General features: G+C 40.2%; 1 protein-coding gene across 7 annotated transcripts in view; it reads left to right on the forward strand.

Annotated features, from left to right (window-relative positions):
- Nucleotides 1-16,220, forward strand: part of lmo7b (LIM domain 7b) — a 38,104-nt gene extending 21,884 nt beyond the window's left edge. For 2 of the 7 annotated variants that reach the window (XM_042493250.1, XM_042493276.1), the window contains 15 exons: nucleotides 1,332-1,676; nucleotides 3,376-3,490; nucleotides 6,360-6,521; nucleotides 6,657-6,832; nucleotides 6,916-6,979; nucleotides 9,452-9,477; nucleotides 9,649-9,756; nucleotides 9,871-9,954; nucleotides 10,854-11,041; nucleotides 11,305-11,340; nucleotides 12,806-12,858; nucleotides 12,944-13,115; nucleotides 13,228-13,413; nucleotides 15,279-15,381; nucleotides 15,613-16,220. In XM_042493250.1, coding sequence (XP_042349184.1) covers nucleotides 1,332-1,676; nucleotides 3,376-3,490; nucleotides 6,360-6,521; nucleotides 6,657-6,832; nucleotides 6,916-6,979; nucleotides 9,452-9,477; nucleotides 9,649-9,756; nucleotides 9,871-9,954; nucleotides 10,854-11,041; nucleotides 11,305-11,340; nucleotides 12,806-12,858; nucleotides 12,944-13,115; nucleotides 13,228-13,413; nucleotides 15,279-15,381; nucleotides 15,613-15,666 — 1,872 coding nt within the window. In that variant the 3' untranslated portion in view covers nucleotides 15,667-16,220. Of the gene's footprint in view, nucleotides 1-1,331; nucleotides 1,677-3,375; nucleotides 3,491-6,359; nucleotides 6,522-6,656; nucleotides 6,833-6,915; nucleotides 6,980-9,451; nucleotides 9,478-9,648; nucleotides 9,757-9,870; nucleotides 9,955-10,853; nucleotides 11,042-11,304; nucleotides 11,341-12,805; nucleotides 12,859-12,943; nucleotides 13,116-13,227; nucleotides 13,414-15,237; nucleotides 15,382-15,612 lie in introns of all 7 variants that reach the window. The other 5 variants (XR_006106126.1, XR_006106127.1, XM_042493259.1 and 2 more) reach the window with 5 other exon arrangements.
- Nucleotides 16,221-18,798: the final 2,578 nt, after the last annotated feature.

The raw sequence follows: 18,798 nt of genomic DNA on the forward strand, positions 1-18,798 counted from the left end.
CAGAGTTGGTGATTAAAACTGGACTGTCAGCTCTGCTCTGGGTCAGAGGTTAACACGCGGAGGTAGCTGCTTAAAGCCAGCACTTCAGCCACATACAGCTCCATAAATCCATTCAGCATCGTGACCATCCCACAGTCCGACACACACAGCTGCTTATTCACCACTCACAACTTGTGCTGTTGCTGCTCTGGTGTCCCCGTTTTACAGGCTAGTAAAACATCAACAAAATTTCCTAAATTAGCCGGGCACTGTAGTTTTTAGTTACACTATGCAGAATTGTTGGTACTGTTTGTAAACACGCTCGACAGTACGCACCCATTAATGTCCCGAACACAAAAATAAGAAGAAAATACAAAAATACAGGCAGAGACTCTGCAGAAAAAATACACTTCTAGCGGGTCATAGGTTATGATTGACAGGAATTACTTCTGTATGAGTCTAGACATTGTTTTTAGGAAAATCCTGCACTGTATATCTTTTTGGAAAACAATAAGGCTCTATGTTGGCCTTTGTTGATAATAATAAAAAATACAATATCACCATTACATTGCTGTTTTTCTTGTAAAAACTAAATATTTTAGTGGTAACTTCTCGGCATACAAGTAGGTGTACATGAAACATTTAACTAGTACTGTTAACCATTGTTTTTTTAACAACCATCCTCCCCCTCTACCGACCTCAGATAAACCTGGAACACTCTCTCTAATGTCACTTTTCAACAGCCCATCTCCACAATTTATCCGCAGCCTTTACTTACTGAAATGTGTCTAATTTTGACACCAAGATGCTCTCAGAAAACTGGTGATTACAGTGATGGATGTGGTGCTGCGATAAGAGATAAACAGTAGACAAGTCTGTGTCTCTCAGTGAATTTTGAAATCAGCGTAGCAGAGCTTTTAGTATGTGAGGGATCAGCTACCTGCTGATTTTCTTTTACAATCTGGATGCTACTAATTCTGTCTTAATGGAGGGTTAGTGCTCAGGAGGGTGCACAGGGACTTGTTTAGTCAGCCAAATAGGCTCAAGCCAGTTAATGTAATGGGAGCATTTCCTGTCTCTGTGTGTGTGTGAACTATATGTGAGCGAGCTCATGTTACCTTTGTTTTTTTGGATCGCCCTAATCATTAATAATGAAGAGAGTGATTGTGAACAGTGTCAACTCATTACAAGATAACACACTTACTTTCACATAAGTCTGTTGGTTGTAAACATTCAGTACCAACTGTCGCACGTCAGCTAAGTCACACGCCGATACTGCAGATTAAGTGCTGCAATCAAACTCATCTGGAGCTGACCTTCTGAGCACATCTTGTTTTTTTATTCATCTCCAGGTAGACGACAACCAGGGTCTGCTGCTGACAAGCGAGAAAGAGGAATCTGTTTCTCCAACCAACAAATCTGCACTCAAGAGACAGACTGCGACTGTCCAGCTGCAGAGTCCGCACCAGGCTTCAGTCAGACAGCAGGAAACTGGCCAGACGAAGCAGAAAGCTTCAGTACAGTTGGAGGAGGTGAAAGGAGCCACTCTCTCCGGTCAGACCTCCTTCCAGACCAATGGCTACCACTCTCAGCCCTACACTCAAACCCAGCAGCTGCCACAGCCGTATGCAGACCTGCAGACCCTCCACAACAAAAGCTCAACTCTCCCATCTAACGCAAGCACCGACCTCCCAAAGGTATGCTGGATTGTGTTTTAGCGCACAGCCTCTGTACTGTGTATACATTGATGCAACAGATGTTTAAATCTGGGATTTAATTATGTTTGGTCAAACTATACTCTTTTAGGGATTAGGGATTATAAAATGAATTTCATGTATTGGCTTGTGGCGTTGCTTGTTGATCAAAAGAAGAACTGAAGGAGCCAAAGTTAGATGAGAAAAACACAGAAAAGTGATTATATTTTTATCCAGCTGTCAAAGTGGTTACAAGTGATTTTAACTTGGCGCAGCAATCGGGCTTTGATTAATTTCTGCCTATATTTATTGTGACTTAATAAATGACCATTACTCATGATTTTTACTGCCCGAGATGTGGAAGTGTGAACTTGAGTCACATGAATTGAATAGGACTCGAGTCACAACTTTGATGACTTTAGATTCGACTTAACAAAATCAAAATAGACTTCTAACTGAACTTGAACTTAAGCACCAATTTCTCGTGACTTCACTTGGACTTGAGCCTTCTGACTTGAAATACTTGATACATTCCACCAAAAGCCCAATATTATAAAGTATGTTATTAAAAAATTGCACCACAAATCAACTCATCTCACTTAATTACCTGAATGGACTAATCTTAATGCTATTCATTACCAGCAAGTCAACACTTAATTCTCCAGAACCACTTTGTTTGAGCCAATCCGACAGCAGCTAGTCAAAAGTTGCAGGAAAGAACCGTGCTCTACCAAAAATTTACTTTATACTGGTGCCAGTGGGAAAAAATGATACCAAAGATAAATTTGGTCTCATACACTATGTGGAGGTTTTAAAATGAATAAATAAATAAAATTGCAGTATGCAAAAAACGCAAGTGGAAAATTACACCTTCCAGCAAACTTGTTTTGAAAATTCAAATTTTAAAATTGCTTGGTATGTTATTAAAATGGCATTACATTTGATAAAGAGCACACTATGAGTTGTCTATGACTCAACACCAAACATATAGGACTTAATACTTGTCAGCCTTGACTGGGGACATAATTTTAGAGACTTGACTCACCTGTGACTTGCAGAGCGATGACTTGGTTCCACCTCTGCTGAAATGTCATGATGAGAGAGTGAAAACATTAATATATTGTAATGACAAGTCAAATTTTGAAAATACTGTGATAAATGAAGCTAAAGTTAACGTTCTTGCAGGCTCTTGCTTCGCCCACACAGGTGAATCAGCCTTTAATCAGCAGAGTAAGTGAAAACACCTGTGTGGGTGTGCTGGGCCTTTAAACAATATTAGCTCAAAAATATTTAATACGTGCATATACGCTGAGTCACTAGCTAATCTCTATGAAGGTTAGTAATTTTCAGTTTCTGATGCTATGTATGAGGTGTTGTTGTTTTTTTTATATTAATACTTCTTATTTGAGTAAATGAAGATTGAAGACACACAATTTTATATAATGCTAAACCACTAAAGGCACAGACCTGAAAATAGCATCTCAGAGAACAAAACCAAACCTGAATATGGTGAACTTCACAAAGACGGGGTTAGTTTCAGGGCTGCTGTGATGATAGCACTTCACTGTGCATAATAAACTGCTCCCTCGGTGTGTATCACTCACTATATTTGTGTAGCAGCCCTCTGAGGTATCTAGTTTCCACCAGGAAGCACGGGACATTGGATCACAGGGTGTCAGCTTTACGTTTGTGTGTGTTTCAGGTGGATCACAGTGACATGAGAGTGAGCCTAACTCTCAAACCCAACAGTCGACCAGACTTTGGTTTCCAGACTCATTGGGACTCCACCGGGGCGAGAGTCAAATTCATTCAACCTGGTAAGACTTTTGCTGTATTCATCTCCGGATTACTGAAATTTTGGCTCATACGCATCACAATAATGGTTAAGCTGACAGTGTTGATTCTTTGCTTTGAGCCTTGTATTGTAGAACGGTTTAGTGACAGGGCGACATTGTGTTCTCAATGTTTTTTTTTCTCCAAGAGGGAATTTGTTCTAGCATCCTGCACTTACAAAAAGAAAGTAATTCAAGACACTGACAGGTCTCAGGGCAGACAGAGCGTAGATAAATTGTCACTATTGAAACACAAACATGATGTTACTGAGGCAGTTTGTTGAGAGATAAGACAAAGCAGCTTCTCAAGTGGCTAAGAAAGAGCAAAAACTTTCGTTCTTTTAAATATTAAAAAGGGGAAATGTCTTTATACATTTTGACCACTGAGGCAGATTAGAATGTCATACACAAATTGGGATGTTAATGTTTATTTTATATGCATTTATCTTACATGCATAAAACTACAAACTCCGAAGTCAGTAATTTAAAGGAGCAGCTTGTAGAATTGAATGGCATCCTGTGGTGAGGGTTGCAGATTGCAATCAGCTAAAAGTTATCCCATTTGCCAAGCGTGAACTCCTGGTTAGCATTACTTTAGTAAACCACTTACTTTAAGTGGTTTTTTAATAGAGCTGAATTATCTGCAGAGGTCTCTTCCTCTCAAAACAAACAGACCAGGTGGTTAAAACTGTTGAAAACGATGAATAAAGCTGTATCAAAAGCCTAGCACAGCACCTACTAATGTGTGCTCACCTTTTTTTCCTCTGGTTACATGATCCAGACCTTAAGGAGGTTTGTGCCAGGAGCTGAATTATCCACAGAGGTCTCTTCCTCTACAAAACAAAGGGGCCTGGTGATTAAAACCAGTAAAAAAAATAACAAAAACAAAAACAATGACTAAAGCAGTTTAATGTAAAAATCACTGTTTTTCTAATGCTTATCAGCCTGGTACTTCCTAATCTAAGCTCATCTGTTCTCTGATAATTTAAGATCCTGACATGCAAGGTGTCTTCATCAGCAGCAAAATTATCTGCAAAGGTCTCTTCCTCTCAAAAACAAATGAACCCGGTGATTTAAACAGGTAAAAACACTAACTAAAGCAGTTTTACATAAAAAGTCAGCGTTTCTCCGATGCTGCTTGTGACATACAGTAGAAAAAACAAACCCAAATGACACTATCTAGAGCCTGCGTTTGGTTTGTGTCTCCTGGGCTACTGTAGAAACATGACGGTGCAACGTAGTGGACTCTGTGAACGAGGACCCACTCCCAATGAAAAATAAACAGCAAACAAAATTGCATAAAAATGTCCTAGTACAGTATGTCATCCAAAATAGCATAAAAACGCCATAACTCATTGTAAGGTAATGAGAGCACAACAGTTCTTTTCAGGGGATTATACACCAAAGAAAACATACTGTCACAGCAAACACAATCCCGGTCACTTGATACTATTACTCTCCATGAACTCTCGTCCAGGGCTTGGCTGCCTGACCATATATTATCAGAAAGTGAGCATTTGGTTGCCAGGCTAAAAGTGAGGGATTTGCGCCTACCTGTTGCCTCACTTAGAGCCATTGGCTGTCACTCGGTCAGCTTACTTTCCGTGATCCATCGTTGCTTTGCCTCAGCACTCAGCTGCCATTCATTAAACACTCAGACAATTCCAGTAAACAAAACTTTTTGGGGAAAAGGGTAAACTCCACCATCTGTCTTCCTTGCAGCACTCAGAAAACAAACTGGGGCTCCACACCTGCCCTTAATCCTCTCTCTTAATTATTTCCACCCGCCCCCTTTCAGACTTACACAGGATCTACCCCAAAGTAAGCCCAGCCCACCTGACCTCACAGCCATGCAGGACAGACAAAATAGGACAGTGTACCATGACAAAACTCATTTTATTAAATTCCATGTCTGCCAGTATATCCTCTATGGATGCAAGATAATATCCGATAATATTGTTTTAATTGACAAAGTGACCAGGAACAAAACATCATACCACATACAAACCACTGACCCCAAGTTGAAGTACTTGTCTTTCTTTTGTCTTCATGAATGAATATTAACTACACTGAGAAGCATTGTATTTCATATCTTCATCTGCTGGTGGGCCATTATGATAAGAGTTTGCATAATATGATAATTCCACTAGAGAAGAGACTTAATAACTTTTTTCAATTCAATTCAAATTTGTTCATACAGCACATTTAAAAACAACAGCAGTTCTAGCTCACCCATGCCCTTCCTGCAGCAGCCCAGGATCAACTTTAACCTGCGGCTTTCGGCTGCGTGTCATCCCCTCTCTCTCCCCCTTTCACACATAATCTGTCTGATTAAATAAAGGCAAAAGCCAAAATAATAATGATAATAATAATAATGATAAAAAACAGCAGTTGACCAAAGCGCTCCAAAAATAGCACAAAAAAAACAGACAATAGAAAATGAAAATATTATCAACACAGAATAAACACTTCATAAACAATGCAGTAGGAATGAGTTGGGGATAAAAGTGGATGTCGATATTGGTTATTGGCCAAATGGGTTGTTTTTTATATCGGGATATCCGCAAAAAATTCCAATGTCATGCATTACTTATCCCCTCCTCAGTCCTACACTCTGGACCTTTAAAGCTCAACCATGAATGTTTAATGTCTGTAGAAGTGACAGGTGTCACATACTCGTTGCTTGTAGTTTTGGTTTACTAACCTACTTTTCAACTTGGACCAGCAACCTTGTCCTCAATGCTGCAGCTCACTTGGTGCTAAAAAAAATCATTTCTGAAGGCGGCACCTTTTTTTTATGTTTTGCTGTCCTCATCTTTGTTCATCTCCCTGACGCGTGTCCCTCCCCCCACAGACAGTCCAGCGGAGCTTTGCCAGCTGCGTGTGGACGATGAGATTGTGGCTGTTAATGGAGTTGCAGTGGCACACATGAACTACAACCAGTGGAAGGATAAAATGACATCTTCCCTACAAACTGGCAGTCTGACCATGGACATCCGGCGCTATGGCAACAAGGGTAAGATAATGAGCCAAAAAAAGGCTTCGTCTCTTTCCACCTTAATTATTTGTGCTAATTTGACCTCTAACTTCCAGCCGGTGGTCTCAAACATTGGTTTGCAGTGTGGTTTTGATGGCTGGTTGTTTTCATTAGATTGGAGCACCAGTGAGGGGAGCCATCACAACCAGCCAGGCCAGAGCAGGGTCACCCTCAATCTGACTGCTGCGGCGCCCGTTCTGACGGGTCGCCCTGATCACCATGCCAACAGTGGTGCCTCTGCAGAAACCGCAGGCAGGAATTTGTCCCAATTCAATGGGCAGACAGACAATGTGAGCAATGTTTTAGCCAGAAAAATCAAAAATGGATGCAGCATATTAAGTGGTGCTCATCAGCGGTTCTTTCACCTGCCCAGGTTTTACAGGGTAAAGTCATGCATGGAGAACTTTCTGACCACCACAAGACAGCCAGAAGTAAAGGTAATAACAGGAATAAAGTCTGTAAAAGCCTCATCTCCTTTTTAATAACTCTTCACATAAAGTCATTTTCTCACCTTATCTGTCCTTCCTCTGTATAGATTATGATACTATTAGTAGGAAAAATCAAAAAAAGAGGGCAGAATTTTTCAAACAAAAAGGTAAAATTCAAGTCTGAACTCTAACTCTTTGTGTAGCAGCTTTGGTGGCTGGTGCTTGGTGTGGTTTAAGTGTTGGGTATTAATTCAAAGCTAATTTAAAAGTACCTGTTCTTACCTCTTACCTGTGTGCTATTTATCAGTCCAGGTTGTTTTGGTGTGAGTTGCAGAGTGTTGGAGATATTGGCTGTAGAGATGTTTGCCTTCTCTCACTAATAATGGAACTAGATGGCACTCAGCTTGTGGTGCTCCAAGTGCCAAAAAAAATACATTTGAAAAACTCAACAGAAATTTCTCTTTCCAGAAACTGTAATCTGCTTTACTCAAGATAATCCACAGACTGTATTTTGAGCCATTTCATGTAGGAACTATTTTCGTTCTATCAAACTACGCCCACCAACTGTATCAATGTGAAGCAGGAAGCATGCCTCAACTAACAGACTACAAGACATTTAAGTTCTCCACAGCTAAGCTGTAACATCAGCTAGCTCAGTAATACTGTGTGAGATGGCTGTAGGTGCATGTTTGTATGGTGTAGTTCAGGGGAAAGAAAATAGTTCCAACATGAAACTGCTTAGAACAAGGACTGTGGATTATCATGAGTAACTGGGTCATGATTCCTGACAAGATTAATGAATTAGATAGATTAATTATTTTGGCGCTTTGAGCACCACAAACCAAGTGCCAAATACTTCCATTTTATTCTAGAGAAGGCAGACATCTCTACAGATGATATCTCCAACACATGGCACCTCATACAAAAACAACCGAGACCGATAAATAGCACTACAGGTAAGAGAATTTTTGAATATGAGGTGACCTGTCCCATTAAGGATTGTAAGAAGGGGGGCCCTTACTTTACTACCACCATAACAACATTATTTGAATCAAAGCAGTCAAACTTCAGAGTAACTATTAAAGATGTAGAATTTCTAAATAATTATTTCAAAATAAATGTTTCTGTATTTTTCCCTCAAGCTGGTGATGTTTTTGGCAAACTGGGATAAAATTTACCTAGCAACCACAGAGCTGACGGCATCAATCACGTCTATATCATTCCAAGTTTTTAATTGGCAACCTCCTCATTCTTTTGTGTAACGGCTGAGTTATTTATAATGCTGTCGTTTGTGGTTGTTAATGGATCTGATGTGTGTCTCACTACCATGGCTCTTCAGGCTCTGCAGGATTCAGCTCATGGGTTTACTTGTGTGGTAAATGTTTTCACTGTGTGCGGTGTTTTTCTGAACTGTTGTTCAGCATCTTCATGCGGTCATGCAGTGTGTGAACACCTTTTGTTTATTTACTTTTGCATGCTTAACTCTTTGCCCGTTTCTTTGTCTGTATTTGTGCACAGTATCTTTGAGCTGCGAATACATTAGCAGATTAGTATGCTGATTTACATACAGGTGTCCTGTTCAGGTCTTATCAGTGAGCAAATGAGAGTAGTTAAGATTTATAGACCCCTCACGGCACATCTGGACCATCTGACATTTGATAGTTGCCAAATATTTGAGCCAGTCCTGCAGGTGAGGATCTACAAAAGTAATTTTAGCCCACAAGTTTTGTATTTTGGTCTTCAGTGAACATTGTTTTATAGCAACTAAGGCCTCTTGCAGGGCTGTATTTTTCAAGCCGGACCCTTTTTGTCCTCCAAGTCTTTGTGTCTAAATGACTAATGGAGACATCAATTTTTTTTTTTAAATTGGTCCAGTATTGAGCGAGAGGGCTGCAGCTGGCAGCTGCAATGAAACCAGTTGAGGCATATGCACTCTCAATGCACATCACTGACAGGCAAGGATTGCTGTGAGTGTCAGACAACATTATGGAAAGGATTCTGACAGAGATGGATCTTTTTGTTTAAGAATGTGATCTTTTTGTTTACCCAAACCCACAAGATGCCATTTAAATAAACAGTAATTTTAGTGTGTACAGAGCCAGCATGTTTTCACATCTAACTGGGTTAATTAAGGGTTTCTTTCAACCAAACCAGAGTCAGTGATTGCTAAAACAGTGGAAAGAAAAACTGAAATGTTTTTGTGAAATTAATTTAGTTTCTATCAACTTTGAATGAAGTGTTTTACAGTGATTAAAATTACTATTGATTTAAATGGAGTCTGTTGGGTGTCAGAGGTCAGCAGGATAAACAAAGTAAAGTTTTGGCAGTTTACTCAACAAGACAAAATACACGATGCATGAACAGATAAACCATCTTAATATGTCCTCAATGTGGTGCATGTGTGGCCTGTCAATATTACATACGACTTGATCCTGTTTAGGAAAGACTGTGTCTCTGCTGACTTGTTGTTTTCTCTCATAGGAGGCTCAGAATCTGCAATATCTGATGTAAGTTACCATACCGCTTGATCAAAGGATGTTTGTATGCATGTTCAAACATAAGTTGTGTGTGTGTCTGTGTGTGTGTGTGTGTGTGCGTGCGTGTGTGTGTGTGTTGTAAGAGGGTGTGCACTGCACTGTGATCATGTTTGAGCCCACAGTCTGTTTGTGCATCACCAGCTCCAGGTGCCATCCCTCAGCCCCTCCTCATCCAGCTGGTCGTGGGACCGCGAGGAGGATCGAAGGCGTCAGGAGAAGTGGCAGGAAGAGCAGGAGCGCCTCCTACAGGTAAAGACTCCCATTCTCAACTCGGAGCTACACAGCACACTCCTCAATGAGCTTCATCTGAAGTTTAAAGCAACATTTCGATGTGCATGTGTGCTTGTGTCTTTGCTTTTTCAGGAGAAATACCAGCGGGATCAGGAGAGGCTTGAATCAGAGTGGCAGAGAGCACAACAAGAAGCAAAACGAGAGTTATGCAGGAAGGTAGGAGTAATGTTGTGGTCCTGTGTGCCATTTTTTCATGCTGCAAAACATTTTTAGTTGTAACAAAGTGATCATTAAACATTTTTTTAATTTTAAAATCATTTTATTTTAAATTAAAGGAGGCTGTCTTTCACCAATAAGCAAATTGTAAATTGGTTTAGCTGTGACACATTTGTGGCAATTGTGCTGAGAGGGAGATGTGCAACATGCCACCCTCAACGTTGCTGTTAATTAAATGCATGTTTTACAGTGTTGCTTTTCTTTTTAATAGTTTTAGGAGCCCTATGTGACTCAATGGATGGTCCTCAGCCCCGATAGGAGAACAATTCACCCCTCATATGATCATTTGTATATGAATTACTCATTCTAGATCAAGTTGTATTTGGGAAGTAAAACGATGCAGTAACAGTAAACAGACTTCTTCAAGTGGATTCTAAAAGGGGCCAAAATTATATCAAAACATCCATCGACCACCTCTCACACAACTTGTGCAAGATAATCCAAGCCTCATTCATCTATACATATGCTCAGTACATCCCAAACACATGCATATTCACTGAAAACATCATATTTAAAACACTTCTGCACAAAACAAAAGGCATACCTTATCTGGAGACTCGTTATGCAGAAATGTTTTAAACTGTACATCACAAGTAAAAATGCATGTGTTTGGGATGTACTGAGCACACAAATTACTAAACGACTTGGATTATCCTGCATGAGTTGTGTGAGGGTTTGAAAACAGATGTTTTTATATAGTTTTGCTGTTGTAAAACACAATCCCCTGTGACTATAATTCATTGGGAATATTTGCCTTTTTGGATTCTTTGTTCCCCTTAGAGGAATTTGAGAAAAACTGCTCCTACAGAATTGTCATTTGTTTTCTCATGCATTTGAAGCAGAACACATTTGAGATGACCAATGGTGGTGGGGGCCCTGCCAGCACTCAGCTCCACGTGAATGGATTGACAAATAAAAGCAGAGAAGAGGAGCAGAGCCCTGACAGAGATGAGCTGAAAGAAGCAGGATCAAAACCTCAAAGTAGAGCACAAGGAGAGCAGCATGACAAAATTACTGAACAAGCCTGGTAAATACATTTTTTTTTCTCTAACTGTTTAAATATCACAAACATCGTCAGCTTTCTTCCATCCCTGCTCAGTGCAACAGCATTAAACATATGTGCAATCCTTGTTCTTACTATTGAATGCAAGGTGTGAAATATTTTTTTTTACAAATTTTCACCTGTTTGTGACTGACTTGAAATGATTTTTTCTGCATTGCTGCTGTTGCTGAATCTGCTGTGCTTTCTGCTGCTTGCTGGGTCTTAATGCTTTTCATGCTGTTCCTCAGGGCTGAGGACTTTGAACAGCTGTCTCCTGCACACAGGTCAGAACAACATTAGCTCAGTATGATGTGGGACTACATACAATATAATAGTTCTTAAAGGGGTTCTGTATGAAATTGAGAACATGTGAGTTGTCTGCACACAGTTCTTAACATGGAGGTGGCTGAGCCAGTGGCTCGCAGCTAGCGATGCTAACTCCATAAACAGAAGGGCGAGATTATCCAGAGGCCATTACAATGCTATCATGATACAAGTCACGATATGATTTTTTTTGTGTGATTTTTTCTATTTTACAATATGCTGAGGATTGCGACATTGTTTATTTCATTATGTTGGGCTTTTTCTGCCTTTTTTCAACTACTGTCCATTTTCCTCAAATAATTTGTGTTGTTGCAAAATGTATCTAGTTGACCAAAAAAAAGCAATCGATCATGTTATTCTAGTAAGCTAGCAAAAGTTTAATTGTATTTGAAATACTATACAAATAATTTATTCAAAGAATCGATATTGGTGTCTATGTAACGGCACAATATTGCCACGCAAAATATCGTAAGTTTATACTGAATTGTTTTTTTTCCGCCACCCTTTAAAGCGGTAACCCGCTGTACAAGTGCGGTGCTAAATGCTGGTGATGAGCGAGCCAGTGGGATACATACAATGCACTAACACGCACATGTAGCCAGACCAGCTTATCACAACAAACCACAGAGAAGCTCAGATTACATCACAAACAGAGGTAGCATGGCTTCATTCTCTGTTAGGGAGGCCATTACTCCACTTTATCTTTACATAGCAAATATGGAGCGATGCCTGTGAGCAAGTTAAAGCAGTCAACTTGAGCTGCACTGATTCATACACACATGTCATTTGTCACTCTCCATACAAACACATCCTCTTGATTTGGCTATTTAAGCTGCAAACATTTCCCCAACTCGCCCTTGTCATGCCTTTTCAATGCTGTTGCTGCCTTGCTGCATCAGTACTGCTGCCTGCTCTTTCAGCACCACCTCCACCCCAGCACAGACCTGCAGGCTCCAGCTAGGTGAAGATTATCATCATTCCCAGATATCTCATGCAACAAATATCTGCAGGGAGTGATGAGGCTGGAGTCTAGATGTCAAAGTCTAACTACACTCTGATCTTGAAATAAACATTTCCAGCGCATGAGACTGAAAGTGGTTTGCTGATTTATTATCGCTCTGAATGTTGCATTCAGCTCCTTTAAATTAGCTTTGGGGATAAAGGTCCTGGTGTTGTATGTCTGTAACAACAGCAAAGTCTTGTTGGTTGTAAAGCAAATAATATGACACAAGATGATTGGCTGCTTTTGTTAGGAGGATGTTAGTTCAATATCACATGGCATTCTCTTGTGAGAGGATAACCCACCTTGAAGCCAACATCAGCATGCAATCAGTTTAGCGTAGAACCCTTAAAAAAAAACAAAAAAAAACATTAAAATAATGTTTTTTTTATAGAATAATGTGTCTATTTCTTTCCACTCATAAGGGCGAAGTCCATGTCTACTCCAGCCTTAGCTGGCCCCTACAAACAGGCAAGAGGTTAGTCTGCCATCTTTGTCATAACATCCCCCTCTGCTTTTATGATGTTCTTAGCTAACGCCTCCCCAAACTTTGATTGGTCCAGGTGATGAGAGGAAAATAAAAGTACAGGCTGTGTCTAAAGCTGAGAAAGACAGGCAGCAGATTCTGGAGGAGATGAAGAAAAGGACTCAACTTCTGACCGACAACAGCTGGATACGTCAGCGCAGCAGCAGCTTTTATAAGGAGCCGGTCTATCTCGGGGTTCCCATGAAGAGGTGGGTGTATTTGGACAAAGTGGGGCCCCATTGCACCTTAGACAACTGTTTGTTTCACAAAAAATGGAGTACTTTTCCTTTGACCCTCTTGCTACTGTTTTCTTCTCTGCAGATACGAGTCTCTGGACGACCTGGACTCTTTACGTCAGTCTCCACTCTCCACTGCTACATTCAGTTACCCTCGTCCTCATTCAGCTGCTGCAGGTTACTATGCCCCGAGTAGGAACTCCTCCTCCCGCTACAGCACTGGGTCTATGTTATCCCAGAGACATACATTTGACTCCTCTCATCATGGCGGGTATGTAACCACACAAATATAGACCCTGTCTCTCTTATGCATGCTGTCGTGTGTTATTTTCACTGTCTTGTTCATTTTGGCCTCACACTGTTAACATGTGCTGCCCCAGGATGGTCAGTGGCAGGAGGACTTGCTGTGTGTGTGAGCGTGTCCTGGGTAGTGGGGCAGCCATGGTCATAGAGGCTCTTAGTCTCTGCTTCCACCTTGCCTGTTTCCAGGTGAGAGGTCATGACCAGGTTAAGGTGTGGTCACAGCAGCTCCAATCCCTGCACAGTACACAATATTATCAGACTAATAACCACAGCACCACCTCCCACCTGTGTTATGCACATTTGCATTTGAAAAATACCTGAGATGGAGACACCAGCAATACATGTCCAAATATTGCAGAAAAGTTTCTATGCTGGGTTGTGGTGGAAAAGTTTGCGTATTGATAAAACCAAAAAGTTACTAAGTGCAATGATAATTATATCATAATATACACAAAGGAAGTGACTTAAGCTTCTGCTCCACCAAAGAGATGGAAAATGGCAACACAGAAAAATATGTGAATGGAAAACTAAGTCAAATCAAGTCAGTCAAATTTATTCATAGAGCTCAATTAAAAGAACTAAATACAATTTAAGTTAGTTAACTTTTAAGAATTATATGAGACAGTCTGTAAAAAAAAAAATTAAGCTACAAACCAAGCATCGCCCAACGGCCAGTGCAAACCTTTTCTGAAAATATCTGAGTTGAAAAAATGGCAACACAGTAACAGAATCTAGAGTTCATATTTGATCAGCGCTGCTGAGGCAATAGAGTAGGCAGAGGAATATGAATTTTTTTCCCACAGATTTTCTGTCTCATTTAGTGCTGTGTGACTATAATGAGTTTCAGCAAATATGAAAAAAAAAGGTTACCAACTACAGATATAACATGATAAAAACGCTGATTAATAAAGAACATATGTACATACACAATAATAGATGAAAGAAATTAGACATTTGATTTTATCACTCTGCCTCTTTTTCTGCATTAGTAATGGCACTCAGCTGAAGAATTAGCACCACCAGCTGGTTTTCTGTCTGCCCAACTCCTAATATGCACAGTAATAGAAATTAATATCAATTAACATTTTCTCTTGCTGTTTTTCTTGGAAAATTGTTTAAAATTTGTAACATATTTGGACAGAGACTGCTTTCACCTACAATCATATTGCTCAATATGTATGTTACGTGCTTCAGAGTTGTAACATGACATCCAGTTATTTGGTGGTTATGTGGTGGGAAAATTTGATAAGACTGAAGACTAATGTGACCGCACCTTTGGTATGGTCAGCAGGAGTCTCATTTCTATAGATTTACAGTGCAATCAGCTTTATAGTCACAAGCCGACAGAAGTATTGCTGACACCTTTCTGTGCTTCTGTCTTGTCTAACCAGCTTTTTTCCTAGTCTGCGTAGGGTGTCTGGCCTGGTGGTCCAGTCTGGTGTCTCGCATACTATCTCTCTCTCTGCCTTTAGTTTTCTGCATTTGGTTGGTTTAGTGGAAGAAGCTTGTCTGTTGTCGTGCTTTGCTTTTGGATGCTTATTGTGAAAATCTCACTGGCAGAGGACTCACACATTTAGTCGACCTATGTTCATCAGCATGTAGATGTCAAAGTTGATTCCCTCTCTGCTCCATGTAAGTTACAGACGCACCTAGCACTCACAGAATATTTATGTACCGTGTGTGTTTTATGCAAAAACAAAGCTTAGTTGTTGTGTGCTTGGGTGGCGGACAATCTGGTGAGATAATTTGGACACAAAAGGCCCACGTTACAGGTCAGCTGCGTTTCTCTTAGAAGTCCTCGAGAGTCTTCTCACCTCTCCCTCCCCCTCGCAGTGTGTGGGCTGCAAACGACATCTCGGAGGAACTGAGACTGGAATCCAGGTTCGAATCCGAAACGGGAAACCCTACTGTGAGCCCTGCTATTTCCAACTCAAGTGTGAGTACTGGTCTTTATGAGACAATGACTTCGACTGATTCTCTCAACCATATCACACCTCACAGTTTCTGTACCTCTGAATCAATACAATTGCCTTTTATGGCTACTTTCCTTGAAGTGAAAAAAAAAGTAAATCCTAATCATGTAATTAAAACCAAACTCTTGGGCTTACTGGAAACTTGCCTTTAATTGACTTGTCAAGTAAAAATCTTGTATTTATTAACATTTCAGCCGCTGGTGCCCCCGCCATGTGATCAGCATGCCGTACTCAGAATCACAGAGTAAGCTGCCAAATCACTGGGAACTGCTGTTGGATAAAACTACAAAATCACAGTGTAAACATCTTTCATGCAGCCAAGACATGGCTTTTATCTGCTACAGTAATCACTGGTAAAGCTTCAAACTATGTTGTGATAAACGCTCTTCTGCAGATTCACATGCAAAGTAGACCCATTGGCTGTTTTTTTTAATCAAACATGGTTAATATGGTCTTTTTTTCTGCTAATTTGTTTCCAAGAAAACTTAGATTTAATATATGAAATAAAGTAATAAGGGGGGTTATTAGTGTTTGGTTAATGCTTTTATTTTGATGTTAGTATTGCTGTATGTCATATTTGTCCTGTATGTAATATTTGTCCCATAGTGCATTAAGGAATCAGATTTTTCTTGTTGATGTAACCCATGTATGATGGCACATTTTAACTTGTACTGATGCACTTTCTGCTCTGTTGTAATCTCACCAGCTGCACTTTGGGATAAATCAGTGGTAAATACAATGTGTGTTTTTCTGGCTTGAAATGGCAATCTTAACTGACATGTTTTTGTAAATAAATAAAGTGCACTGAACATGATCTAAGGGTTTATTTGTTATTCATTTGTGTACCACATGGTGGCAGCATCTGTCTCATAGTGATACTGTCATACTGCAAATATACCCAAATTACTTAAACTGAGATTTTTTTTTCCAATGTTTTGTTTCTGAAGTGTACAACATGACTTCTGTGTTGATATTGTATGATATTGAAGCTGAAGTGCACTTTTACTCTGCTCCCCCCTGGCTACCGTAAATGGTTTCTGTATGCTGGGGGACAGAGGTATTTGACAGGATGTGGAGGGAGGGACATTAAGTGGGTGTACTTAATAATAATGTGAAACAAAAAGGTGCAATGGGTCAACTACTCAAGTCGTGTGACCTTATGTCAACATTCAAAAATATACTCATCATAGGTAGCAAAATGTAATTCTACTTGAACAAAGTCGATGGCCATGACGTACGTATTGTTGTTGTTTTTTTTTAATGTTTATTATATTTTGGGGGACTTCTGTTTTTAGAAAATTGTTTTCAAGGATTATTTTTTATGTTCTTGTTGAAAAATAATGATTTGCATAATCACAACTTTGATGATTAGGCTTTTAATGTCTGTATCCTGGAGGATACATTGCCCAGATACAGGTATAAAATCAGCAATAATCACTCACAGATATACTTTATTGTTTTTAGACTTATTCTCTACAGATAATCAATAATATAAAGGAGTGAAACACTGATTGCTATTTCTTTTATTCTTATTGTTTTTCTACCTGATGGTTCATCAGATTTTTTTACGCCATTTTGCTTCACTGCTCCAGATAAATTATCCACTCCACTAACCTCATCTATCCATGATAGAATACTGATAGTGCACAGCTAATACAAGACAGTCAACATATGAGTCCGACACACACAATGTACTACAGTCAAACAGCTATTTAAGCTGAGGTGAACAGCTCGATCAGGGAGCCTGCGTGAGGTTAAATCTTCCACACACTCACACACCCAGAGAGTGCACTTATCGCCAGCAACTCATTACCCAAACTTCAGTAAAATTTAAATAATATGCAAACTACATAATCAATTCCACATAGAAGTAAGTCCATTGAATCACCCTCTGACACCTGTGTGTCAAACTTGTGTCATGCTCAAACCAGCGGCTCAACACTGCAGTCAAAACTCAATAGCCTACCTATGAATAACAATAATCTAGACTCACAGACTCACTGCACCTGTGTCTTGTCACCTGGGCTTTTTTATGTGTGCTAGCGGGTAGCCACATTTTCTTTTTGAACCAGTCCTGGTTGAATGATCTTGTCTTATCTCTTATCTTTTCCCTCTTGTGATATGATTAAGTCATTCAGTCAATGTGGTCCCAAACACAGTATTAAATAGTCTAAACGATTCAACATCTGTCCCTTCTTAGCTAAGGTAAGCAAGACCTGCACGGTGCCCACCCTTGCGCCAATCAAATCAACTAATGGGAATGCTAATGGGGCCCTGGCCATCAGGCCTCACTTACTAAACCAAAGTGCGTGTTGAGCACACGCATGCATGCGCAGCCGTTTGTCCAGTCCACTACGCCGCCAGGACCTCTGCCGTCCCTCACCAAGCTGAAACAGGCGAGCAGCACCTCGCCAGAAACACACTGCCTGCATGAGCAGCGCGTGACGGCAACCTTGCTGAACTGCAGCGTGTTTCACGCTCGCAGTGTTCATACTGGCAGTGCTGTGGCTGTGATGCTTCTGCAGGCTGTCTGCTGCTTTGAATATTGTATTTCCACATTCATAAGCACAATTCTACTTATTTATGAAGTCATGCAAGCTCCTGCATTGTCAACAACACGGTCCTGCAAATATTTCACAATTAAAAGTGTCAACAACTGATGAGATTCTTTTGACAGAAACGTTGTCAGAGGACTTTTATTTTGAAAGGGAAGCAGGAATGTTTAGTGAGTAAAACATTTTTTTGTATTCCCTCATCTCTGTGACAGAGAAAGACATTGGAACTATAATAAAAGGTGGTATAGAGTCAATATAAATATGAAAATGCCATTTTCACTGTCTATTTATGCTGACAACCACACGCAGCACTCGTTGAGTACCGTTTCTCTAGATGTGGTGCAGCTGACAGGCAGCTGAGACGCGCCTGAGCAGCGCTGCTCACGCAGGCAGTGTGGCTGCTCTGTGTCGTTAACACAGGTGCCGAAAAAAAAAAACAACCCAGGTTCGGCGACACGCACTGTTCACGTATGTAGTGTGTTACTGGCGTCAGGAACAAAGCCAAATTCCTACACCATCACACTACGAAAAAAATTCTAGAGACGAAATTGCATTCAGCATATAATAAAAATTGCAAACATTTTATGAAGTAGTTTAAACTGAGTTTGCTATTAAAGCTCAACGACTTAATTGTGTCTAACATAGAAAAGCCCATAATCCTCCTCTGCACAACAGTGCCCTCTGGTGGGCCGGTGCCCCAGAGGGCCTCTCATGTAAAAACAGCTATACCTAATCCCTGTAAATAGGAATTTTAATCTGCTGGGAGGAAAAAAATCCATTAATCTACATTGTGTTATAATACTAACAGATGTTTTGGTGGACTGA

The sequence above is a fragment of the Plectropomus leopardus genome, chromosome 1, assembly GCF_008729295.1.
Source record: "Plectropomus leopardus isolate mb chromosome 1, YSFRI_Pleo_2.0, whole genome shotgun sequence".
NCBI lineage: Eukaryota > Metazoa > Chordata > Actinopteri > Perciformes > Serranidae > Plectropomus > Plectropomus leopardus.